Genomic DNA, 27,822 nt, shown 5'->3' with positions numbered 1-27,822 from the left:
ATAATGTTCCCATGTTCAATAACTTGGGTAAGGAAAGGGAGCTCCCATTCCAGACCAGATCTTCCAAATAATTAATTATTAGTTTGTTGGTGTTGTTTAGTTGCTAAGTCAAGTCCTACTCTTAGTGATGCCATGGACTGCAGCGTACCAGACTTCCCTGTCCTTCACTATCTCCTAGAGTTTGCTCAAACTCATGTCTGAGTCAGAGATGCCATCCAAACATCTCATCCTGTCACCTCCTTCTCCTCCTGCCTTAAATCTTTTCCAGCATCAGGGTCTTTCCCAATGAGCTGACTTTTTGCATCAATGGCCAAAGCATTGGAGCTTCAGCATCAGTACTTCCAGTGAATATTCAGGATTGATTTCCTTTAGGATTGACTAGTTTGATCTCCTTGCAGTCTAAGGGACTCTCAAGAGTCTTCAGCACCACAGTTCGAAAGCATCAATTCTTTGGTGCTCAGCCTTCTTTATGGTCCAACTCTCACATCCATCCAGGATTATTGGAAATACCATAGCTTTGACTATATGGACCTTTGTCAGCAAAGTGATGTTGTTAATTAATAATTTAATGAATAATTAAATTAATATAACTATAAATTATACTTTAAAATAATTTAATTAATAATTAAAGTGATATTGTTAATTAATTCCAAATTGTTAATTCCCTCTTATAAAGAGGCAAAGCTAGGCACTGGGGTTAGAAAAAATGACCCATGAGTAAAGAAGACTATTCCTATAAGGATTTTAAAAGTGTGTGCAACTGTGGGTCTCAACCAGGGGCGATTCTGCCCTTCAGGGGACATCTGGCAATGTCTGGAGACAATTTTGGTTGTCACGCCAGGATGGGGGGATGCTACTTGCTCCTGGAGGGTAGAGGCCAGGGGTGCTGCAAAACATCCTACAATGCGCAGGACAGCCTCTCCCCCAAAGTATCAGGCTGAAATATCACTAGAGCCTAAGTTGAGCGACCCTAGGGTAGAAATTGAAGAAACATGTGGGGATGCAAATGGCACTGTACCGGGAGTCAGGGGTCCAGGGATTCAGCTGCTGCTCTTGACTTCAAGAATGCCCGGTCCCTTCCTCTGGTCTCAGATGTTGAAAAGGTTGAAATAAATGACAGATTGAATCCAGCACTGGCTTTCTACAGTTCTAAGATATAACTTGGTTTTTATAAGGCTGCCCATTTGGATATAAGAACAGGTCTAGCCAAAAGAGAACTTGTCTTTTGCCCAGTCCCTTCCTGAAGACCTCCCTCCCTACTTCTTTATTTTTTTATTTATTTATTTTTTTAATACTTAAGCCAGCCTTTTATTTTTTGGCCGCACCACGCAGCATGTGGGATCTTAGTTCCCTGTCTGGGGATTGAACCCACGACCTCTGCAGTGTAAGTGTGGAGCTCTAACCACTGGACAGACAGGGAATTCCACACACCCCCCCCCCAAATCCTTCCCTTCCTTCCGTTAGCAGACAGATACTGAAGATCTATGATGTGCCAGGTGCCGTTGGAGAGAGACAGAGGGTACTGTGGACTGAACTGTGTCCTCCCCAAATTTATATGTTGAAATCCTAACCCTCTTTGTGATGGGATCTGGGTACAGGGCCTTTGAGAAGTAGTAATTAGATTGAGATAAAATCATGTGGGTGGGACCCTCATGACGGGATTAATGGCTTTATAAGAAGAGGAAGAAAGAGCCCTCTTCCAGCAAGGAGAAGGTAACTGGCTCCCAGCCAGGAAGCAAGCTTTCACCAGGGAACCAAATCATCCACACCTTGACCTTGGACTTCCCAACCTTCAGATCAATGAGAAATAAATGTCTGCCGTTTAAGCCACCTGGTCTATGGTAATCTGTGATAGCAGCCCATGCAGACTAATACATTAGAGTAAAACTGGAAAGAGGTAAATGTGGAGGCTTCCCTGGAAGAACTTCAGTTAGAAGGATGGAGAGGACCACGAACAGATCCAGGCTGAGGGCCTCAGCATCAGAGGCAGCCCCTACTGCTATAATCCACCCCAAAAGAACATAAGTGAATTTCGGCTCCTAAGAGACATGCCTGAGCAGAAATGTCATGAGAGGTTGAGTAGAAATCCCTCCAAGACAAAGGCACATGGTTTAAGAGGCAGGCGGGGTCATAATGAGAGGTGTGATTGAACCCCAGGCCCACGTGCATCACCCAGCTCTGGTCCTTGGCACCTTATTTATATTGATGTGCAGAGCAGGCCAGGGTCCAGCAGGCTTCACAGTTTCCAGTTCCAGCTTCTTTAGATGCGCAGCGGCTTCGCTGAAAAGGGCAGGTGTTCCCGGACTCAGTTCTGTAAGTGAGTGAGGAAAGGTTGAAAGGGCAGAGAGCTATAGGTGATGAAAGATGCTTACCAGAGACCAACCCTCAGAGCCTTGCTGCCTGGTTCCTCCTCTGGCAGCTTGAATCTCTCAGGAATGCACTAGCGGGTGGGATGTGGGAACATTTTAAGGTCAAAGTTTCAAGGCCTAAGTCCCCCCTATGTGAGCTGGGTGACCCTGGGCAGATTACTTTACCTCTCTGAGCCTCTGAGCCATTTTCAAATGAAAGTAAAATTACTTACCTTGCAGGGTTGCTGTGATTATTAAGTGAGGTAATTCATGTGCAAAGGTTTTATTAATGGAAAAGCACTATGCACATTGGAAAGATTAGTGTTCGGGCTAAAGGGCCGACGACTGTACCCTTAAAAACCATGTTATATTTCTAAAATCAAATCCATTGTATGTTAGATTAGTTCACCACCACTCCTCCCACTAGCTTGTTTTTATCCATGGGTACATTAAATATTCATTAAACATTTGGTATTCATTACATATTAAAGTTTGTGCCAGGCATTGATAGCAACTGGGATTTGGGAAGCTGGAATAATGAGAAGAATGAGACACAATTCTAGTCCATTTGGGAGACAGACATTTGTACAGATACTCCAAATACAAATGACCAAAGATTTATTTAACATATATGGGGGCTTCCCTGGTGGCTCAATTGGTAAAGAATCCGCCTGCAATGCGAGAGACCTGGGTTTGATCGCTGGGTTGGGAAGATTCCCCTGAAGAAGGGAATGGCTACCCACTCCAGTATTCTGGCCTGGATAGTGAGGATAGGATCAATTTTTCAATACCAAAGTGGACAATGAGTTACCATTTCTAGCTCAGCCAACCCAGAATTGCTATTCACCATCTACAGGTGAAGGCTCAATGGCTCATCCTTTTCACCAGCCACAGACTCATGAAATATCAGACCTGGAAGATTCCTTGGCCATCATCTCAATTCCCTCCACCCCATTCCATTGTTGAGAAAACCCTGGATCCAAGAAGGGACTTGGCTCAACCATGGGTACTAGAATCGAAGCCTCTTGATTCTCACCTCTATCTTGACACTTGTTCAAACCACATGTGATAAAGAACAAGTTCTCCCCCTACCTCCTGTCACACACAAATTCTTTGATAAAAATATAATAAAAAGGATTTTCTAGAAAAAGAAAAGAACAGGCATACAAAATCCAAGCCCACATTTTTAATTAGTTTTAACAGATACAAAATCACCCTGTCATATTGCTAGAAACATTTCTTTTTTTCCTTTTTAAAAGATATTTTTGATGAGGACCATTTTTAAAGTCTGTATTGAGTGTTACAATATTGCTTGTGTTTTGTTTTGGTGTTTTGGCTGCAAGGCATGTGGGATTTCAGTTCCTTGACCGGGATCGAACCCACACCCCTTGCATTGGAAGGCAAAGTCTTAACCACTGGAACGTCAGGGAAGTCCCTAGAAACATTTCTAATTTATTTATTCTCCATTTCCATGACTTCTCACTGGGACTTTAGCAGTGTGCACTAGATCTACTTGACACCTTGCTTTCAGAAGGCAAGAATGAGACAGAATGTGACAGAATGAGCTTTCCTGGGGTTGGGAATTAGAGACTCAGTCACCGCACTCCCCTCTCTCTCTGTTCCACCACTTGAGCCAGCGCTGGATACAGCAGGAGCAGAGAACCAGCGTGGAATGAGGCAGAGAGAGACATCTGCTCCCTCACAACAAAACCAGAGCTGGCGGGTAAACCATAATCCCTAAGTCACCTCTGCCTAATGCACAAGGCTCATGTCTGCGCTCACCCAGACCTGGGAACCCAGCTCGGATATTACCACCAGTTCAAGCTGCACCGATGTCTTGAGCATCTCGGAAAGCCACCCACGCCCCGCAGCACGGCTCCCCCACCTTGCCCCTGATGCCCCAACTTACTTGTAAGGGATTTACTGTTGGAGTTTGGGGACCTGGAAAGCCCCTCCTTGCTCTCCAGGGTCAGCGAGAGGCCATAGCTGGTGTGGTGCTGGTGCTGGTGCTGGTGGTGGTGATGATGATGCCTTCCCGAAGGCTTGGTGGTAAACGGAGCGCCCCCGTTCTCCTCGAGGCCGAAAGGCAGCCGGTCCGAGCTGCTGAGCCCTGGGGAAGGGAGCGGGTAGCTGTGGAGGGTGTCAGAGTCAGGATTTAGAAAAGCAGAGAGTCTTGAAACCCTTGTCTGTTCTTTAAATGATGTTCTCCATGCATTGAGAACCAAGAGAAATAGGTGCAACAAATAGCTCCACAGAGTTATCGTAGAACAGGACACAATAGCAACAACGGCAACTCAAAGGAAAAGCAGAATGTGGAAATCTGTATTTATCGGAGATGTTAACCCTTAAAAAAATTCTTAAGTTTGAAATTAATCTCAATTTTTTAAAAAAAGACATCACCTAAGTGGGAAGCGTAAATCAAAGGCAATCATCAAATTAAAAAATAGTTCATTAAACATCCTACAATAAGATCACGATACAAACTAGAAGTCTTGGAGTCACTTTCTCCTCCTCTCCATCAATGCCACCATGCAGAAAGCACCTGTTAAATGTTACGGCTACAACATCTTCTAATTCCAATTGCTCCGCTTGGTGTTATTGCCCTAAGGCTCTTGAAACAGATTCTCAAAGCTCTCCCAGCCTCTACTTCTTCTTTAGCCCATCTCCACAGAGCAGCAGCCAGAAAGCTGTTCTGATTACGTTCTAGAGTGTGGCACTCCACCTTCCAGGAGCTTGAATACCTCTCTGTTGCTAGTGATTCTTAAGATGAAATCTGATGAAAGCTATGGATCTTCTCTGCAGAAAAAGGCACCCAGACACAACATTTCACACTCAATTTCAGGCTCTCTTTCGCCTCTCCATGGCTTGGTTTGCAGGAAAAAATCCAAATTCCTTTATGTATCACTCATGCCTGCCCCCCGCTCCCCAACTGCTGATCCCATCCCATTCTCTTTGCAGCTCATCTTTGGCTATATTCTTCTCTATACCCCCAAGTTCTTCCCGTCCTGGGGCCTTTCACCTCTTTCTGTTCCCTGGAGTCGTTCCTCATCACCAAATTCAGCTAAAACACCCCTTCCTCCAGGAAGACTTCCAGCCTTTAAGACCCAGACCAAAGGTCTCCTCACACCCCTAAACAGAGCCAATCCCTTTTTCTGCTCATTCCCAGAGACCAGATTTTTGCTGCTTACTCCTTCACTCCGTCTTCAGGGAGCTCACACCCCAGGGTAGGAAACTGTCATTCAATCAGTTATAATCACACTAGAATGAGCCATGAAGGGAGTGTACAGGGGAAGGCAACTAGTTTTCCTGGGGCTGGTAAAGGTGTTGAGCAAGGAATCATTGGGGGAGGGGAGTCCACTGGGGCAGATGGTCAAGTTTTGGTGGACTTTCTTAAAACACAATCTTTTTTATTTTTTGACTTTTTTACAGGGAACATTTCTTGTGTTTGTATGAGGTTGATAATTCCCCTCAGGGTGGACCTATCAGAGCTCTCCCTGTTTCTAGGGACTTGCTCTGGAAAATGATCCCATCAGGGACAATCCAATTTTCCAGGAGGTTTAACCATGGAAACAGAGAGAAAGGGTCTCTCTTCTTTCTTAAGAGTCAAACAAGGCCTTACTGTGACTTTTGTGGGCCCTAAGCCCTTTGGCCTTCATCTCTTCTCTAGGAAAAAAATTAAAAATTACATGTTATGACTGCATTTGTATTATAAAAACAAAACAAATATATTAATATCAGATATTAAACCATTTTCTTCAACCAAAAATTCATTTTTTCTTCTGGCTTTAAAAGCAATGAAATCATTTTTGTGGGCCCCTAAAAGCACTGTGAGCCCAAGGCTCCTGTGCCTCATAGATAAGTCAGGTTTGGCTATGAGGATGATATAAACTGAGGCTGCTTATGATCATATTCCCTGGACACAAAGAAGTATCTGTGGGAAGTGGTCAGTGCACAGAGGGACACGAGATGAGCAGAGGTTAAAGCTAGATGAAAAGAGGGGGGAAAAAGCCCTTACTGGTAGCATTTGAATCCCTTATTTCAGCCATGCCTGAAGCTGGTCTACCACTGAACTTCTCAATTATAAGTCCTATTTATGTATTTATGCTTGATGTAATTGGATTTCTCCCATTTATAACCCACATGCTCTAAATCAGTGATGGTGTGTTGTTTTCTTATTGTTTTTTGCTTATTTGTTTTGTGGAATGTCTTCGGAGTGCCAAGGTGGAAATGGCTATTAGAATCCTAAGGAATGGTACGAGCAAAGGAATGACATTTGAAAAAGCAGAAAGGCTAGAGCAGGAATGAGGAGTGTAAAAGGTTTAAGCGAAGGTGTGACATGATTGGAGCTCCATTTTAGAAAATTCAGACAGAGGGCTGTGTGGAGGACAGACACCCTGGAGACTATGATGGGCTAGACGAACTCAGTGGATGGAAGAGAGGGGCAGCCCTCTGGGCTATACCTGAAGAAGTGCAGGCGGGGTGCGCAGGCCAGGCACGTGGGGCACAGGGGAGGAGGTACAGGGGAGGACTCTGCTGGAGATACAGGGTGCTTTTCAGAAGAAACTGCTCTATTGTCCCTATGTTATTCTATGAGCTAGGTCTCTGGACCTGGCTGCCTCCTGGAGATTTTGCTCAGGACAGTTCAACAGGGAAATAAATGTGTGTGTGTGTGTGTGTAAGAATGTGGAAGGTGTGTCTTTTTTTTTTTTTTGAAGGTGTGTCTTTGTCTGGGGTCACAGTCAGCCTCACCTCTCCAACCTGAAGGGTATTCACCCTCCTCATGGAGGTAGCAATGGTGGCAGAAAAAAAACGCACTGAGTTGTCACTGAGATTTCTAGCATCTCGTCTTAGTTCTGCCCAACCTTGTGCAGGAATCTTGGCCAGCTACCCTGGGCTGCAGTTTCCTCCTCTGTGACATGAGAGGGGTCAGGTGATTTCTGGATGCATTTCCAGGCCGGATAATCAGCCTTTACTGTCGCCTCCCAACTTATTTATCCAGTACTTGCTCTGCCCCAGGCACTGGGTTACAGAGTTTACATTAACTATCCCATTTTATACATGCAGAGGCTTTGCTTAGTTCATAATTGGTGCTCCATAAATACTTGATGAAAGGGAGGAAGGGAAGGCAGGAGGGAGAGAAGGAAGGAAGCAGGGAGGGAGGGAGGAAGGATGAGTGAAGTGGTAGAGCTGGGATGTGACAACAAGGGTATGAAGTGCAGAGCTCATGGGCATTATTTTCCCGTGTCTCAAGTACAGTGAAAATAATATCTGTCTTAAGGAGGCACAGAGATTGGGAGCTCAGAACAGAGGAAATGCCCTTCGGCTTGGAAGGCTTCACAGCTTGAGGCTCATCTTCCACCCACCCTGTTAGTAGCACACTGCTGCCTGCCTGTTAAAGGTCCGAATGGTCGAGGCAGCAAAGACAAACCAGAGAAATACTGAAAGTCAGTGACAGGCTGGGGGCATTGGCAGGACTTGAGAAGGGGAGAACACAGAGATGTGGAGAGGTCAGAAAACTGTGACTGTTTTAGCCTGGAGGACCAGGAAAACGGCATGCTATGAACAGGAAAAAGGAGTTTGGGAGTGAGGACTACTTGCAGAAGAGATGCTATGATTTAATTTCAAATCGGTCACGCTGAGTGTGAGGATGAATCCCCAAGGAACAAGGTGCCCTACAGCAGAGGTCTGGAGTACATTCAGGGCTGGAGGTTTGAGCAAGTTTTGAGTAAGAATTTCTGAGGAATGGTAAATAGATAAATAGATATCTCCCATGCTCACTCCAACTGATTCTCACTCTCCGCTTGGAATGTATGATGAAAAAGGATACTGAGTTTGCACCCCAGCTCAGGAGGAAGGAGTGCTGTGATTGATTAGTGATGTCTGTCATGGATGGGAAACGAGGCCGTAATATCATGTATCTTCTGTCTTCCCATGTTAAAAGCGTGTGCGCATGTGCGCATGTGTGTGTGTATGTGTGTGTGTGTGTTTTATTTCTAAGAAACCCAGAGTGAAAAGTTAAACAGGGAAATCAATATTATGTGCAAGGAGTGATAACTCGTATTTTAAACAGGGAAATCAATATTATGTGCAAGGAGTGATAACTCATATTCAATAACGTGTGATTTTCACTTTACAACAACTTCTGGGGAAGACTGAGAAAGAGACAAGTGGGAAGAGAAATAGATGAGGGTCAGAGAAGCAGCATGGGTCTCTCAGGGTCAGAGTTTCTAGAAGAGCAAAGATTCCTAAGAAGGAGTGGAATGAGTTGGGTGCTTTCTCAGCTCATACACACTGAGCTGAAGACCATCCAGGAGACCCTAACTTATGGCATTGTGTGGGGTTGTGGGTCCTTTAAGAAACCGCTGCTGCTGGCCTCATGGACTGTTCCCTGCAGAACTCCAGGGGGTGATGGTCACATAAGCTATGATGTAACGGCACCCACTGCACCTGCCCTGTCCACAGGAACCTCAGAGAAGGCCATGCCCGCCCAGCAGCTCTCAGCAGCTCATATGTCCCAGGGCCCAGTGGCTAAGATCCAGGAGATGAGGCCAGCCCCATGGTCACTGTCAGCAGAGACTGAGGTTCACCAGGTTTCTGGCATTCTGGAAAGGAGGTTACAAGTCCTGGTTTTCAGAGGGTGATGGAAGAGGTGCACGCTTCCATGAGCTGGCAGTTGAGAAGGATCCGGTGTGGAAGAAGCGGGCTTCTATGTGCCTAGCGCATGGTAGGCGCTCTAGTGGTTAACTCTGACAGTTACCCTGCAAGGAAGCTGGTGCAGCCTCCTTTTACACGGGGGCTTAGTGAAAGGAAGTAACGTGCCCTGTTAGTAGATGTGAGTGAGAAATTGTGTATGCACGCGTGCTAACTCACTTCAGCCATGTCTGACTCTGAGAGACCCTATGGACTGTGGCCTGCCAGTCTCCTCTGTCCATGAGATTCTTCAGGGAAGAGTCTGGAGTGGATTGCCATGCCCTCCTCCAGGGGATCTTACTGCCCTGGGGATCAAAACCTGGTCTCCCGCATCTCCTGCATTGCAGGCCGATTCTTTACGACAGTGCCACCGGGGAAGCCCCTAACTGGATGTAATTTCTTCTCTTCCCTTCTCTCTGGAGAAGCCCCCTACTCTCATTCTGCTTCCAACTGTAGAGCAAATAGCATTCCTCCTGGGGGAGCCTGTGTCATATGGGATATTCTTGACTGTATTGGGGTGGACACAGCTCTGCAGATGCATGGTGGAGGGACCTCTACAGCCCTGCCTGATCCTGCCAGAATTTCCCCACTCCCTGACTCAGGGATCCCAGCAGACCAAACATATGGTACTCAAAATGCATTGCATACTGAAAAATGGGATAATTATTCAGAGATTTATAAATATAATATTGTAACATTATAATAATTATTATATTATTGTACCATTATTATACCAATTACTATAATAATTATAGTATTTAGTAAAATGATGGTATAAATATTCAAAATAATCCTCCAGAATCCATCGCCATAATTATGACCTGTGCAGGGCAAGGATGGAGGAGGGTCTTGAGCTAAAACTTACAGGGTTTTCTCTCAGAAAGAAGGCTGGGAATTATCAAGTGCTCAGAGAAACCAATCACACACTCTATAGTGCAGGCAAGTTCTGGGTGATGTGGGCTTTTGCAAGCAGCCCTGCGGATCTCATCTTAGATAAAAAAGCACAGAATTGTGGGAACAGAACCACTCAGATATCATCCAGTTGTGCTGCGCTGTGCTTGGTCGCTCAGCCGTGTCTGACTCTTTGCGACTCCACAGACTGCAGCCCGCCAGGCTCCTCTGTCCATGGGGATTCTCCAGGCAAGAATACTGGGGTGGGTCACCATGCCCTCCTCCAGGGGATCTTCCCAACCCAGGGATCGAACCCAGGTCTCCAGCATTGCAGGCAGATTCTTTACCAACTGAGCCTCCAGGGAAGCCCAGTTAGGTGGTTTAAGATTCTGAATAGTGCAAGCACCAGAGGAAACCCCTTACAAGGCTGGTGGGAATGCCAAATGACACAACTGCTGTGAAAACCAGCCTTGCAGATTCTCAGAGAGGTTAAACATTGAGTTACCATATGACCCAGCAATTCCACTCCTAGTCATGTACCCAAGAAATGAAAATGTGTCCATACAAAGACTTGTACATAAACATTCATAGCAACACTATTCATAGTAGCCAAAAGGTAGAAACAACCCAAATGCCTATCAACAGGTGAACAGATAAATACTATGTGATATATCTACGTATTAGAATATTATTCAGTCATAAAATGGAATGAAATATCAATCCATGCTATGACATGTATGAACCTTGAAAACATTATGCTAAGTAACAGAAGCCAAACCCCAAAGGCCACATGCTACATAATTCTGTTTATCTGAAATGTCCAGAATAGGCAAATCCATACAGATAGGAAGTAGACTAGGATTGGGGAGAATGGGGGAAATAGGAGGTGACTGCTAATGGGCATGCAGTCTCCTTTAGGAGAAGTGAAAACGTTCCAAAATTAAATTGTAGTGACTGTACTACATTGTGAAAATGTTAAAACCACTGAATTGTACAATTTTTAAATTGGTGAATTGCAGAGTATGTAATTAATATCTTAATAAAGCTGATTAAAAACATCAACCAAGGGATATTTTAAAAAAATCAGTGTACAATCCTTACTCTGGCTAATTACATCATCATCTATCTCTAAATCCAATGTGCAGCCAGGGATGACAAACAATGCCCTAGTCCAATCTCCTTATTTCACATACGGGGAAATGGGGGCCTACTGGGAGGGGTGAGGTGACCAGGTCACACAGTGGGTAACTGGCTAAGCCTGGGACACCATCCAGGACTCCGACCTCTCCGCTAGCCAAGCATCCCAAGTGCCGCCCATCTGCTGCATCTTTCCATCTGCCTCGGCTTCTATTTAAGGCACCAAACGCACTCATCGGGAAAATCCCAAGACCTCCTCCGAACCCCACTGCCTGAGACATCTCTGTGCACACATCTTGTCTTCTCAATGATACAGTAAGAACAGAGATTGTCATCTCACATGTTTTCATGTGCTTTAGTGATGTTGAGACAACTAGTTCTACATTTCAGAAAAAAAAAGAGACCTCTCCCTCACAATAGCTACCTAAATCCTTCCTTAAACTGGCTCCTTCCCAGGCTGGGTTGGGCACCTCTCCCCAGCTTACTCTTATCTTACCCTTCCTGGCTGCTCTTGGAGCCATTCTCTGCTCTCCCCTGCCCTGCTGTTTCCACAGAAATGCATTTTCCAGTTTCTCTGCCCTCTGGTTTCTATATAGGTTTGACCAGTGGGAAGCACCGACGGAAACTGGAAGGTGGGAAAAGGAAATAAATCAAGGTATTTCTCCCTCATTTCTTTCTACTTCAGAGGATGTTTCCAGCAGTAACTATCAGTCCCCCGGGGCTTCAGCGTCCACTAGACTGGCTTCCTGTGGCCCCAGCTCCTCGGCTCTGGACTCTGCCATCTCTCTTTGTCCCTTTTCTCTCCAGCTCTAGGAGTAATAAACAGGTTCTACTATTGTTCATTTCTGAGTTACCTCACTGGTCACTTAAGCCACTTAGTTCTTCATCCTTCTATAATCAACTGCCTGTATTGAATTCCCTCTGTAAGAAAAGCCTAGAGTGATTTCAGTTCTCCTGATTGCCCATGACTGATACACAATACCTTGTTGTTCAGTTGCTTAGTCCTGTCTGACTCTTTGTGACCCCATGGACTGCAACACGCCAGGCTTCCCAGACCATGCTCAAAGGAGGTCCCTTCCTTGAGTCTCAGTTCCTTTATCTGTTTAATGGGCCTAAAAGCAATGCCTGTCACTAGGTTATCAAGAGCATCTAGTAAGGCGATGCCATTGGTCATTGAATTCAATGTGGAAACTGCCCTGTGCTTTGCAGATGGTTTCCGAAGACTGGTTTAACTTTGTTTCCCTTTAGTGGTTGACACGGGCATTACAGAATAGCCGACTAAGATTTCAAGAGACAACCACCCTACAGGGCGTTTGTTGTTATTCAGTTAACTGCTCAGGCGTGTCCGACTCTTTGTGACCCCATGGACTGCAGCACGCCAGGCCTCCCTGTCCATCACCAACTCCCAGAATTTACACAAAATCATGTCCATTGAGTCGGTGATGCCATTCAACCATCTCATCCTCTGTTGTCCCCTTCTTCTGCCTTCAATCTTTTCCAGCATCAGGGTCTTTTCTAGTGAGTCGGCTCTTCGCATCAGGTGGCCAAAGTAGGGGAGTTTCAGCTTCAGCATCAGTCCTTCCAGTGAACACCCAGGACTGATCTCCTTCAGGATGGACTGGTTGGATCTCCTTGCAGTCCAAGGGACTCTCAAGAGTCTTCCCCAATATCACAGGTCAAAAGCAACAGTTTTTCAGTGCTCAGACTTCTTTATGGTCCAACTCTCACATCCATACATGACTACTGGAAAAACCACAGCTATGACTATACAGACCTTTGTTGGCAAACTAATGTCTCTGCTTTTTAATATTCTGTCTAGGTTTGTCATAGCTTTTCTTCCAAGGAGTAAGCGTCTTTTAATTTCATGGCTGCAGTCACCATCTGCAGTGATTTTGGAGCCCAAGAAAATAAAGTCTGTAACTGTTTCCATTGTTTTCCCATCTATTTGCCATGAAGTGATGGGACCGGGATGGCATGTTCTCAAGTTTTTTGAATGCTGAGTTTTAAGCCAGTTTTTTTCACTCTCCTCTTTCACCTTCATCAAGAGCCTTTTTAGTTCCTCTTCACTTTCTGCCATAAGGCAGATAAGACACAATATCTCTCTGTGTCTATTTCTGGATCCTTCATATTTTTATTGATCTATTTGTGTATTGCTAAACCAGCACCAGACTGTCTTTTTAAGGTGTATTTTTATAGTGTTATTTATTTTTGGCTGTGCTGGGTCTTTGTTGCTGTGTGGGCTTTTCTCTAGCTGTGGCGAGTAGGGGCCACTCTTGATTGCGGTGCATGGGCTTCTCATTGCAGTGGCTTCTCTTGTTATGGAACACGGGCACAGGCTCAGTAGTTGTGGCACAGGGGCTAAGTTGCTCCACGGCATGTGAGATCTTCCCAGACCAGGGATCAAACTTGGGTCTCCTGCACTGGCAAACAGATCCTTTATCACTGAGCACCAGGGAGGCCCACCAAACTGTCTTAATTACTTTTGTTTTAATATGTGAGTCTTAAATATCTGACAGGACAAATCCTGTTTCCTTTCCCACATCATTTTTCTTTTTTTCTTGGCTATCCTCATGCATTCACTCTTCCAGATTACAATTCAAGTAACTACCAAAAAAAAAAAAAAATCCCACTGGAATTATGATTTGAAGCATTAAGTATAATGGATTTGGGAGAATGAATTCACAAGGCATGTCTTACCATTTATTCAGATCCTCTTAAATGTTCTTTAGTCAGAATTTTAAATTTTTCCATAACAGTATGGAACATATCTTACTAACTTTATTCCTAGCTATATATCAGTTCTGTCACAGTTGAAAATGCGATCTATTACCTTTCTTCCTTTTTTTTTACTACTAGATATATAAAACTACTGACTTCAGGCTATTTCTGCCTCTGGTCACTTTGCTGAACTCATTAATTGGAATTCACTTGTATTTTAGGGATAATCACCTGACTTTTGTTTCTGCCTCTCCAGCATTTATTCTTTCTTTCTTTCTTTGTAATTGGAGGATGGTTATTTTATAATACTGTGTTGGTTTCTGCCATACATTAACATGAATCAGCCATAGGTATACATATGTCTCCTCCCTTTGAACCTCCCTCCCACCTCCCATTTCCCACCTCATCCCACCCCAGCATTTACTCTTTATTTTGTTTTCCTGGCTTATTGCATTGGTAAGGCCTTGTAAATGATACTGAATATTAGTAGTCATCCTTGCCTTATTTCTAAAATGGGTAGATTACCTTATGTTTCGATATTAAATGTTGATTTGTGACAAATTGTATATTAGGTTAGAGACAGTCCTTCTACTCTTAGCCTACTAAGAATCTTGAAAGATTAGCGTGACTTATTCTGAGCAAATCCACTCTGTTCCTAAGTGAATACTACTTTAAAGTGCTTTAAAAAAATTCTGTTCTCAAACTTTCCTTGATTTTACCATCAAACTTATCATTTCAGGTTTTAGAATTCATTTTTCAAGAATCTGTATGACATTTCCCTGTCTACTCTTCTGGCATTTCCCCAAGACTTTATAGTTTTTCAAAGAGTACTGGTAGGTTCAGCAATGACATATTCAAATTTTCTTCAAGGCCATTTTTTTTCCCTGAACCTGAAGACTTTAACTGTAAAGCAGTAAAATATTTCCTGACTATTCTCTCTTATCTTGGACTTCAATTTCATCCTCTTTGTTCTTTGTACCTTCTGTAGTTAGTATACTGACTCTTGTTGAAAAAGAGAAAAGCAAAACAGAAGTTGAGCAGCTCTTCTTCTATCCTGATAATTTCATATACCATCCTCAACATGGCTCTGCTATTAAATAGTTCATCTTTTTGCTCCAACCAAAGCGTGCATCTATAGAGGTCCTTTTAAAAAAGGTCTCACCCCTTTGTTCTTGATATGTTCTACCTTCTTCTCCTATTTTTGCCACCTGATGCGAAGAACTGACTCACTGGAAAAGACCCTGGTGCTGGGAAAGATTGATGGCAGGAGAAAGGGACGACAGAGGATGAGATGGTTGGATGGCATCACCGACTCAATGGACATGAGTTTGAGCAAACTCTGGGAACTGGCGATGGATAGGGGAGCCTGGCGTGCTGCAGTTCATGGGGTTGCAAAGAGTCGGACACAACTGAGCGACTGAGCTGAATTGACTTTCTTCTCTTTAAAATACTGTTTTAAACTGTGGGCTTTGAATGCCTTCCTCTTTCAGATTATCTGATATTTTCAATTTTTACATCATGTACCCTTTGTTTGATATTTTTGAAATCTAATCTTCTACAGATTAGAATACATGGGGGATTAAACCCTGAATTCCATTCATTTCATATTATTAACTTTAAGACACCAGGACCATTTTCTTCCGAGGGTCTTGTCACCCACACATTTCAGCCCAGTCTTCATTGCTGACCCAGCATTAACAACACAACACCAGCAGTGTTTCTTCTACCTTCCCAACAACCAAATCATCAGCCAGAAAGGCCAAGGCCTCAAAGGATGCTCTGCTTGCAACTGAATGCCAATGTCTGGATGGCCAAGAAGTCCCCCAAGGTGATATGCCAGCATGCAGTCTCCTAGGAGAGCACAATGAACATTCTCCATCCAAGGTCCTCTGGTACCTTCTCTGGGCTACTCAGGTCACCCTTGGGTGCTGCCTGTATCAGTCACTCTTTTACCTACGCTGGCACATGTCTCAACCTCATAGCAGGGTTCCTGGAGGCAGGAACAGCTTCTATGCAGTCTACAGAGCAGCACATCATTCTCTAAACGCCTTCCAGAAGAGCCCGGCTGGGTCAGACTGGCACCTGTTTTACTTTTAGCCTAAGTGGGGACAACTCCATGTTCCTAGTCAGAACTAAAGCACTAGGGTGAAGTGAAAGTTGCTCAGTCGTGTCCGACTCTTTGCAACCCCATGGACTATAGAGTCCATGGAATTCTCCAGGCCAGAATACTGGAGTGGATAGCCTTTCCCTTCTCCAGGGAATCTTCCTAACCCAGGGATCGAACCCAGGTCTCCCGCATTGGGAGCGGATTCTTTACCAGCTGAGCCACAAGGGAAGCCCAAGCATTGGGGAGATGCTGACAAATATCTCAGTAGAGCTTCCCAATTGACAGGCTTCAGAAGGTTGCAAGTGGGTTAAACCATCTGTTCTTTCAGTTGTTGGAGCAAGTGAACAGGACTGGGGGAGCCTAGTGCCTCAAGCAGCCTTGTCTGCTTAGTCTGGTGTGTCTTGTGTGCTGTGTTTAGTCACTCCATCGTATCTGACTCTGTGACCCCATGGACTGCAGCCTGCCAGGCTCCTCTGTCAATGAGGATTCTCCAGGCAAGAATACTGGAGTGGGTTGCCATGCCCTCCCTTCTCCAGGGGATCTTTCCAACTCAGGGATCAAACTCAGGTCTCTGCATTGCAGGTGGATTCTTTACCATCTGAGTCACCAGGAAAACCCAAGAACACTGGTGTGGGTAGCCTATCCTTTCTTCAGGGGATCTTCCTGTCCCAGGAATCAAACCAGGGTCTCCTGCATTGCAGGCAGATTGTTTACCAGCTGAGCTAGCAGGGAAGCCTCCCCCACCCACCCCCCCACCCAGTGTGCTATACAACAACACAGTTTCTATGGGTGCCAAGGACAAGAAAAAGCTGGGAAGCATCATTACTGGTCCATAATTCAGTCCATTAGCCTGGAATTGTGGCTCTTGATTGGGACTCTCTTAGCAGAATCCACTCAAGTACCATGCCATCAGAGCAGATGGTGTCAGCCAGATTTCCTGCCTCCTGGCTGTGCATTAATCATGCTCTCTAAACACCCTTGGGGGAGAGGCGGGGAAGTGCTCACCTTCTGAGTGCCCTGCACTGTGCCAGCTATTAATTTACTTAATCTTTCAACATTTGAATAAGGAACAATGATTACTATCCTTATCTTACAGATTGGGAAACAGGACCAGAGAGACGAATTAACGCTCCCAAAGAGACACAGCGAGTCAATGGCAGAGCTGGGATCTGAAGCCAGACGATGACTACAGAGCCCTGCGCCCTCTTCAGTGCTAGGAGACTGCGAATCACGGGGATGATGAAAGCTGCAGTACTGTGACGTTAAAAGGATGCTAACTGGCACTTAGCTTTGGTCGTGCTGCCCTTTAGCTGTGACCTTAGGGAACTCATTTCACCTCTCTGAGCCCCAGACGCTGCATTTTTGGACAAAGATTTATTAAGCATTTATATGTTAGGAACTCAGTTTAATGAAATAATTTGATCTCTGGCTGAGAGATAGGAGAAGGTGCATTTACCCATCATGGTTTCTAGGACACCTGTCACTTATTTCCATTTTGATTTAGCAGAAACTAAACAGAGTAGGCACTACACCAATACACTGCTACACGTTCTTATTGATTTAGTGCAAGCATATCATTTGGTGGTAAGAGTATAATTGAAAACCATACCTTTCTCATAATGGGTCACAGAAGGAAACTGTACCTACATCTTAGAAATGTGACACATTACAAATGTTAGGTCTATTAATTAGGGATGATTTCCCACAGTAACTTAGTGGTTATATTTTTTAAAAAGCGACCAGAGAGAAACAATGCCACTACCTCATTTTTCTCTTGTCTGAAAAGGTCAAAATCACTTTTTTGGTTTTTTTTTTTTTTTTTTGCATGGTTTAATCTTTTCTATGAACTACTAATTGGTAGGAAAACATTTCCCCCAATTTGTAAATATTTCTTTCAAGACATTTTCCAGGCAATCAACTTGGAACTGTCTAATTAATGTTAACACAGGTGATATCTGAATCCGTAGTAGACTGAGCACTCTTGTTTTCAACAGTTGATTAAATGCATGTGTGCTCCATTGCTCGGTTGTGTCCAACTCTTTGTGACCCCATGGTCTGCAGGCTGCCAGGCTCCTCTGTCCATGGGATTTCCCAGGCAAGAATAGTGGGGTGGGTTGCCATTTCCTCCACCAGGGGATCCTCCCAACCCAGGGAGCGAACCCACATCTTCTACATTGCAGGCTCATTCTCTACAGCTGAGCCACCAAAGAAGCCCAGTTTATTAGATGCCTGGTACCAAAGATGGTGTCTTTCTCAACAGCAATTCCCAGTGCCTATACAGTACCTGGCACAGGGAGGCAGCAGACTAAATATTTGTTGGATGAATGGTATAGTGCATTAAAGCTGGACTCTCCCTAGGTAACTTATCAAGTGTCCATTCATAACAGCTTCCTTCACTCTGGTCACGAATTCCCCAGATGTCCCTAATGTTACATTGTGATCTCAGCAAAAGTGCAGAGAAAAACATTACACATCTTAAGGAATGATGAGGTTTGTTTGGTGGTGACTGGGTCTCTGTCTCACGTAAGCTACAACAGGATATGCTTCCATGTGTCAGTCCGGAGTTTTCCTTTGGTGACTCTGCTATCCATCGGTTTCAATGAATGACTATAAGCAGGTAAGCAAGTCGAACATCTGCCAGAAAATCCATTTTATCCTGATGTCATGCTTGCTCAGTTTCCCGAAGCCTTAATCTAATTGTCTGTGTGGGAGGCTGGGAGGAAGGGCTCTATAACTTTGTGGGGAGATCTAGGACTTTAGCAGTTCCAGATGAATTTCAGGATCTGGGTCCAAAGAATAAATATTTCATGAGTTCACTTTTGCACAGAAGCTCATGACTAAGAGCATATTCAACCTCTTTCCTGCCTGAAGAAAAAAACATTGACATAATTATTGTTGTTTTCCTCCAGACCGTTCACTTTTAATAAATCCACAGTGCTTTCCCTCCCTGGCTTCCTACAGATTCTCTTTTGGCCTCTCATGTCTGCATTGCAATGCCTACTCTTAGCCTCAAAAGAAGATTCTTCTTTTTTCCCCCTTTCTTTCTTTAGGTATGCATGTATGTGCTTAGTTGTTTAGCTGTGTCCAACTCTTTGTGGCCCCAGGCTCCTCTGTCCATGGAATCTTCCAGGCAACTACACCGGAGTGGGGTGCCATTTCCTACTCCAGATCTTCCCAACCTAGGAATTGAACCTGAGCCTCTTGCTTCTCTTGCACTGGGAGGAGGATTCTTTACCACTAGGGAAGCCCTTCTTCAGGCAGGGAACAGCATGAACAGACTTGCCCCCAGCCACTGCTTTAACTGCATCCCCAAGAGCATCGCACGAAAGCCCTCAAGGGACAGTTAAGACAGAATAATTGTTGCCATGAAAGCCCAACCTCTAGGGTATAAATGAATGTCTAAAGAGCCCATCCTTGAACTTACGGTCACTGAGAGGAAGGACGGGGTTCCAGAAGGGATAGTTAAGGAGTTTGGGATGGACATGTACACACTACTATATTTAAAATGGATAACCACCAAGGACCTATTGGATAGCATATGCAACTGCTCAATGTTATGTGGCAGCCTGGATGGGAGGAGAGTTTGGGGAAGAATGAATTCATGTGTATGTATATAGTGCCTTTGCTGTTCGCCTACCTGAATCTGTCACAATACTATTAATTGGTTATACCCCAATACAAAATAAAACGCTTTTTTTTTTTTTTTTTTTAAGAAGAGTCTGTTATTTATCAGCTTCTGCAGTCCGAAAGAGCTATGGCAGATTCAGGCATGAGCTGCAAGGGTTATTTTTCTATTCAGCAGACACCATCCAATACACCCAAATGAATGAAATTATTCATTCCAGAAAGAAGTTCAGGTTAGATGAATAAAATGCACACTCTGTTCAGGGCCGGTTTGAGACACTCTAATTGCACAAGACCTAGTGTGAGCAGGAGCTGAACGCCGGGTACGAGGTTCTGAGGGGATAAAGAAGGGGATTCATTTACTTTGGTTTTCATTTGTGCTTAAAAAAAAATCTCAAATGGTCTTCTCTCTGTCCTTCAATTCTTGGAGGTTAACCTCTGAAGCCATATCCTGGGCAAAATTTTAAGGGCTTTCAAAAGTGCCTTTAATATAGTGACAGCATCCTTACCCAGCCATGAATGCAGCTGGTGGAGTTGTCAGCATAGCAACACCTTTTGCTTTTGAGTTCTCAGCTGTAGAAAGAGGATGTGTAAACCATTCACTATTCAGTAGGGGATGATGAGGGAGGTTTCTGCAGGTTTCTTCTAACATGAGCCTATGGGGATGTTCCTATAATTATTCTAGCTCTTTTAAGTGGATTGCCTAGGCTATAGCAGTTTTGGTATTTTAAATTCTGCAGTCTTCCCCCCAGTAAAACCACTAGTGAGTCTTGGAATGTGGCTGTGATTTCAGATTGCATGGATTAGAATTTTAATTGTAATTAAATGTAAATCCATCCTTCCCTGATCAAATGCACCAGGGAAATTCACAATGCCTGAGTGGAAAGTTCTTAACTCCCAAACAGGAAAGGGAACGTGGATATCAGAAATCAATTCCTTTATCCTGGATATTTTTGGGCTGTCCCTCTTCCTTTTTCAAATCTCCGGGGCATGAGGTATCGTGCTGATTGTTACTTGAGCTTCTCGAAAAATGCTTTTACAGACTATCTGGTAAAGATCAACTCTTCTCAGCCTTCCCTGTCTTCACTATTAAAAAGGCTAAGATGATGGGTTTTAGTTCATCCATCTGATCTTTACTAAAGAGTAGGACCCCAGATTAAGACCTCCATATGTTCTTGTAAACAAGAAACAAATGGCATTCCAAACGAGGAAAAGCTACGCAACTTAACCTCTAGACGAATGCAACTGAAACAGAAATTCTGATTTTTAGACTAATCAGACTAATAAGGTTTTAAAAAGTTAGCAAAAGCTAGGAGCAAGCTTCCTATGGGATCCCAGAGGCCCTGTCAGATTGCTATTGTGTGTGCAGAGGGGAGAGGTGTAATCAGATAGAACATCTCGGGAAGGAAATTTTATTAGGCAATATCCAAATGAAATGCACACATTCCTTTTGGCCCAGCATCTCTACTTTAAGGAATTTATTCTTCAGATGGATTTGCTCAAGTGCACAAAGCATACAAGTGTGGCAGCGAAGTTGTCATTTCAGAGACTCAAGGCAGCCAAAATGTCCATCAATACTGATTAGCTAAATAAATATGTGCTTGTTTATACACAGAATAGCTTTAGATTGATAAGAAATGCTGACAGTAGTTGCCTCTGGGGAGAACTATGGAATAAAAGGGTGGAAAGGAAAAGTAACTCATGGGTATTTTTGAATTTTTACCACTCTCTGTATTACTTACTAAGAAAAGTTGAAAAGCACAGCAGTTTCCTTTATTACTAACTTTCTACTTTGTCTCCAAATAGTTAAAAGCATCCTCTGCTTTGTGGAAGGTGAAATTCCAGGTTGGGATAGGTTGGAACTGAATGGAAACTCTATTTCACTTCTCTCCACTTCTGAGTTCAAAATGTCCCAGCAGAATGGATTCTCCACCAATTCCTTCTCACCAATTCTTCAGACCAAGTCTTGCAGACTGGAAAGCATTGCCCACATTTCCCCTGAACAGTTACTTTCCCATAGTCTCAGGCAGAAATATCATTTCTATTTCCTTTTATCCCCTCTTAAAAGATCCCCATGCTGTTTCTGCTCTTCACTTGTTAGAGTTTCAGAGCCATATCTTGACCTATTGTGTGAAGCTTCTTCCATCTGATCTTTCCTTTGGAACCAAGCACCCCTTTCTGTTGCTAAACTTAGACCATACATCTCAACCCATCAACCTAGGAGATACACCATTCCTTGAGCTAGACTTTCAGTCTCCTTGTCCTACTTCTTACCCCATGGATGGCTAAGGCCTTAAATCTCAAACTGCTAAAAATTGTTACCAGATAGCATCAAACAAAGCATCTTACACACATAGTACCATTTAGTTCTCGTAACGGGGAGAGACTGTCCAACTCCGTTTGGGATGAGGAAAATGAGGCATAGAGAAGATCTGAAACTGGTGAAAGGACACGCGGCAGGTTAGGGGGCAAAGATGAGTCCACATTTCACCTAGCCAGAGACTGCAGGACTCTTGCCCGAACATAATCACCCCTCCACATCGGATGGTGCAGTCTTTCTCTCGTCAGCCTGCAACATCCTGCCATTTTACTTCTGGAAACTTCCACCTGTTATCCCACCACAGGCTCTAATCTTGACATGGGTCCTTAGACCAGAGGTGTGTGATGCCCTCTCCTTCTGGAGTGGTTGGAATTCACTAGGCTCCTGCTTCAGCAGGAGGGCCCAACAATGACCTAAGTCTTGGCTTGATAGATTCAGGGGGAGGAAGGTCATGAGGAAATAAAAGCCATATAAAGAACCACTAGAATTCTCACATTTTTCTGCTTCACACTGAGCTCAAGGAAATGCAAAACTATGCCAAGAGGTCAGATGAAGCAGCTGCTTATGATGCATCCATACATTTACTTTTGAACATTATGCCTCTTAAAAAAAAAAAGTCGGCCTCTAATTAGTTAAAATTGAGGCACTAAAACAAAGGCAAACAAAACCAGATAAGAAGCTGCGCTTACCTGCCCACCTCAGATTCTCCTGGAGCGGCCATTAAAAGGATGGTTCTTAGGCCTCGCCCCAACCACCTAGCAGAGAGGGCAATGGCACCCCACTCCAGTCCTCTTGCCTGGAAAATCCCATGGATGGAGGAGCCTGGTGGGCTACAGTCCACGGGGTTGCTACGAGTCGGACATGACTGAGCGACTTCACTTTCACTTTTCACTTTCATGCATTGGAGAAGGAAATGGCAACCCACTCCAGTGTTCTTGCCTGGAGAATCCCAGGGACGGGGGAGCCTAGTGGGCTGCCACCTATGGGGTCACACAGAGTCGGACACAACTGAAGTGACTTAGCAGCAGCAGCAACCACCTAGAGCCTCATCATCTCTATTTTTAACACACTGTTCTAGCAATTACTTGGCTTCCTAATTCTTTTTTTTTTGCGGGGGCGGGGGGCAGGCAGGGCTTTCTGCAGAATTGTTGAGAATTTCTTCTTTAGTGGAGTACTAGCTGAATATCAATTCTACCTCTATTTCACCTTTTATATACTCTTGGGATATCTTAAAATGCAATGCCTTTCTATAAAAGGACAATATGCAGGATCTTTGTGGTGATGGAAATGTTTTGCATCTTGACTGTATCAATGTCAATATCCAGGTATTACTGATACTGCACTACAGTTTTGCAGGAGGTTACCACTGGAGGATAACGGGTAAAGGATAAATTGCATTGATATTATTTTTTACAACTGCATGTGAATATACAATCATCTCAAAAATTAAAATTTACTTTAAAAAATGAAAAAGAAATATGCCACCTTTCATGTGCAAGGAGGGGACTTTCCTTCACTTAGCTGCAATTTTCTTTTCCTCTATCTCTGCCCTCCTTATACCTTGCCTAGGAATTTGTTGCCTCTGGTAGCAAAATGCTGCAAGCAGATCATCCTGGGCCTATTTAGGGTTATTTACCTGGCACTTTGGGAAGATTCAGTCAGGCAGGGAATTGACTTACAGCCAAGTTTAGGAAATATTGATCAAAAGGGATCGATATGCTGCTCAGGGAGCTCTTTGATGAGATCGGATCTTAAAAGACTAGTTAAAAGCTAGAGAGATAAGGGCAACAAGAAGGATCTATCATTAGTTGAGTTCAGAGCAGGACCTAGGAGGCTACAGTCACTGACCTGGAAGGATGGTGGGATATTAACAGGCAGGAAAAACAAAGGACTCGTGCACGGTCCTTATTCCTTTATCTTTGTTGTTAAAGAGAACCACTTTCAGTAGAAGTGGTAGACCAAGAGATGAAACAGGCAAGCAGGTTCTGAAGGCCAAGGTAATTACCTGTCATGATTTCAAGACTTTCTGTCCACATGAATTACATCAATCTGATGACATTGTCAATTCACTGTTACATCTTCTGAGAGATCACAGAAAAAAAAAAAAAGGATATTTACAAGGCCAGCAAGTAACTGAGTTTCAAAAATGCAAAAAGCTAATCCCTTTAGTTTATGGAATACTGAGTATGGTTTTGCCAGCAGATAATATTCCAGAAGAAATGACTAATTTGTGAGCTCTCGGGAAGGAAGAAGGGGATCATCTCAAATGAGTGATTCAATATGAAAATAAGTCTCAATCTCTGCTCCTTTGAAAAGGGTGCTGTTGGTGCATGAATGCCTGCATGGACAGGGTGACCAGGATGCAAGAGGAAGGGTCGGGGAACGGACAAGGTATGGAGCAGGGCTATTAGCTCACTGGTGATGGTGCTGAACTAGGTTACAGACAACTGGTATGGAGGAGGGACAGACAGACACTACACTGCTGGTGGTGGGGGTGACATCCTAGCAGTTCTGGATTTCGGTGTCGTGACATCATCTAATAAGTCTCCTGTAGATGTGGATCGACAGGGTCCCAAGTGGTGGAATAATTAGCAGTCAAAGGCCTTAAAGTACAGATGTGCAGACAGACTTTGGGGTCAGAACTGAGTGACCACCTCTCGGCTGTGTGACCATGGGCAAGCTGCTTGGTTAGACCTAAGCCTGAGCTTCCCCACGTGAGAAAAAGAGTATCACAGAGCAGTCAGGAAGATCAAATGACGTGACATATGCAGAGTTTGAAGCACACATCTGGCTACTAGCCCATGTATGTTTCTGTGGATCAATGTCCACCTACCAGAATTTCCAATATCACACAGCTAGACCGTCCTCTGTCCTGCTCAACATTATAGTAATGCCTCCAATGAGAACACCATAGGTACGCTGAATAATATTCACAGGAGGCAGATGAATCCAGAAGATACGTGGTGGTCAAAGTCCTGTACAAAAGACGATGCTCCCAGCTGGATAAGGTTGTTCAGACTTTTTCAGACCAGCTCTGAAGTGATGTATTCCTGTCTGTCATCTGGTGAGATGTTTCCTTTAGAATGAATGCAACTTAATTCATCTCCTGAACAGAAATTCATTGAGCACTTGCTCAGGCATCGGGGAATAAAGGAGAGTGTGACACAAAGCTTAGACCTAAGGAATGTACCACCTCCAAGATGAGATGAGTAAGAGGCAGTTTTAGCATAAAATACTGAGTATATCATTGACGTACACGGAGGTGGGGGGAAGTAGTGGAACACAGTGAATAGCTCAATTGCAGAGGTGGGTGGGGGCAGTCAGAGTCCCTGGGAGAAGACAGTGATCATGAGCAGAGGCTTAAGGGATGAGCAGGAGTTGGGCAAAGAGGATGGGAGTGACAGCATCCTCAGCAGAAGGAACAGTATTTGCAAAGGCACAGATGGGAGTAACAGCAGGGTATGGTGAATGCCAGGAACTGCAAGCCGTTTGGTGTTGTAGGAGTTTAAACAGGAGGGTGAGAAATGGGGGGAAATACCCTAGTTGGAGCAACAGGACAGGAACACATAGAGGGGGAATTCCAGAGAAGGCTTTGGACTTCATCCTATGGGTGATGGAGAACCCTGGCAGATATCAAGCCTTGCAAGGATGCAATCAGATGGCGTTTTAGAAAGATCACTCCAGTGGTTGTGAGGAGGATGAGCTTGTCAGGTAATAGGAGTCAGGGAGATCAGGAAAAGGGTACCTCTCAGCCAGAAAGAAGATGCTGCTATAGATCACTGTTGATAGACAGGAAATGTGGATCGACAGACAGATACTAAGAAGGCAAGCTGAAGAGACCTGGGGACTGCCTGGATATGCAGGGCAAAAGGGGGAAGAGTTGTATATGACATAAATTCTTATCCTGGGTAGGAAGAAGAGAATCCAGGTGAAGTTACTTTTTTTTTCCCCCCAGTAAAATAGGATGACTTTAATTTTGACATGTGATGTTTGACATGTACAAGGATATACAGGTTGAAACGTCAGTATAAAAAGTCACAAGAGTTGTCTGCATTACAGAGAAGAGCTTCAGAGTCAACAGCACTTATAAAATCTTGACAAGATGAGACGAGCAGGTAGACTGCTAAGTGAGAAAAGCTGTGGGCAGAGGAAGAACCCCCGGAAAACACCAATCTTTCACAGAAAGACAGGTACAGAGGCTGTTACAAAGAAGAAAAAGTGCAAGGGCTAGGGTCAGAAATCCCAGAAATCAAGGGAGTAGCTTCAGGAAGCTGTGAATGAGTGATTACTGTTGTCAGATGCAGTAGAGAAAGGTCTGCAAAGCTGAAGGATAAAAAGAGCAAACTTCCTTTAACAATTAGGAGGCCATGTGTAGATATACTGGTTAGACCTCTTGGTTGCAGACAACTGAATCCACTCAAGTTACTTTAGGCAGAAAGATATTTATTAGAGATTATTAGATAAGCGTACACAATCTCCAGGTAGTCACAGACACAGGTGTGGAGGTCTCTGCCAGGATGAGCAGCTGCCAAGGCAAACACCCACCCTCCCCATAGGACTGTTACAGTGGAAACTCCCGGCCGCCTGGGACCAGGTCATAGAAACCTTCACCAGAGCTGCCCTGGATGAAGAAACACCTCTGCTACTGTGCCTATAAGTAGGGCCACTCTTCCTAAGAGCAGTCTCATTCTAGGATGAGCTTGCTCCACACCACCTAACTGAATGTTCATCTTCAGACTTCCAAAGTCCCATCAGCTACTTCATCCACAAATGATACCTCTGTGCAGTGTAAAATGAAGATCGTGTCCAAAAAAAAAAAAAAAAAAAAGAAGCAAGAATAGTCTTTATTCCTCGGAAACACAATTGGAAAACTGTATCAATAAAATCAAAAGATTCAGAACACAATTACTTGTATGCAACACAAATACTGAGGATCAAAACGTCTGCTACAAGGAAACATACCTGTAAACAAGTACCTCAGGGAGAGTTTACAGGTGATCAGCCTGACTAGGCCACATGTGCAATTGATTCTCTCCTTCTGGATAGACTTTTGGTAACCCCTCCAAAAAAGGTCAGATTTCGGCAATAAACTATCTCAAAGGAGGGCAAAACATCTTAAAAAAAAAAAAAAAGGCTTAAGAGGGCCAAATTACCATTACATATATGAAAATGGCACAAGAACTGATTTCACAAAAATACTAAGGAAAGCATATCAAGCCTACCTAGGGGAAAAAAAAGTCTTACTTGGGAGCTTGAAATGGGGGAAAATAAATATTTTGCTACAAGTTCTATTCTAAAAAACATACTGATTTCTGGTTCTACAAAAAGACTGTAGCGACACCCTCCTGTCCTCTTGCCCAGATGCTTTGGCACAATGTCATTAAAATTTTATATGCTTTAATTTGAGCCATCAATGAGTCTCAGATGCATGTTCCCTTATATATATATGTATGTATTTTTTAAAGTTTATTTATTTTAGCTTTTGGCCATGCCTCGAGGCATGCAAGATCTTAGTTCCTCAACCAGGGATCGAACCCATGCCCCCTGCAATGGAAGCGTGGCATCTTAACTGCTGGACTGCCAGGAAGTCCCTGTAGGTTGCTTCTTAAAATAAGGAAGTCTACAATAAAAAGCAACCCTCAAACTCTGCATATTCTAACAGTGTGTATTCATAATTATGTCTTCTGAAATCATGCAAATTAGCAGCACCGATCATTAAGACATTAAAAAATTATTCTTGTACTTGAGCAGCAACTTCTATAAAGACAAATGCTATGAGATTTATGATTAATAAAACTGCTAAAATTCAAAGTGGCTAAACTGCTTTAAGATAGAAAATTCAAAATCTCCCTGTATTTATATAACCTCTAACATGTTACATACTTTATTTAGCTTCTGAAAGAGGTAATCCTCTGTTAGAGAAAGTCTGAATGTTATGTGCTCAGCTTAAACATATTAAATGTTGATAAATCACAGAATTTTAGACC

At 43.8% G+C, this 27,822-nt stretch overlaps 1 protein-coding gene across 7 annotated transcripts in view; it reads right to left on the bottom strand.

Annotated features, from left to right (window-relative positions):
• EPB41L4B (erythrocyte membrane protein band 4.1 like 4B) overlaps nt 1–27,822 on the bottom strand; it is a 137,815-nt gene that overhangs the window by 36,568 nt on the left and 73,425 nt on the right. For all 7 annotated transcript variants that reach the window (XM_043927716.1, XM_043927720.1, XM_043927722.1 and 4 more), the window contains exons 16-17: nt 4,258–4,478; nt 2,193–2,311 (exon numbers count right to left, since the gene is read on the bottom strand). In XM_043927716.1, the coding sequence (XP_043783651.1) occupies nt 2,193–2,311; nt 4,258–4,478 (340 nt within the window). The remainder of the gene's footprint in view (nt 1–2,192; nt 2,312–4,257; nt 4,479–27,822) is intronic.

Source organism: Cervus elaphus, chromosome 16 (assembly GCF_910594005.1).
Source record: "Cervus elaphus chromosome 16, mCerEla1.1, whole genome shotgun sequence".
NCBI classification, from domain to species: domain Eukaryota; kingdom Metazoa; phylum Chordata; class Mammalia; order Artiodactyla; family Cervidae; genus Cervus; species Cervus elaphus.
Note: the sequence above shows the minus strand (reverse complement) of the source record. Positions and strands in the feature narration are given on the sequence as shown.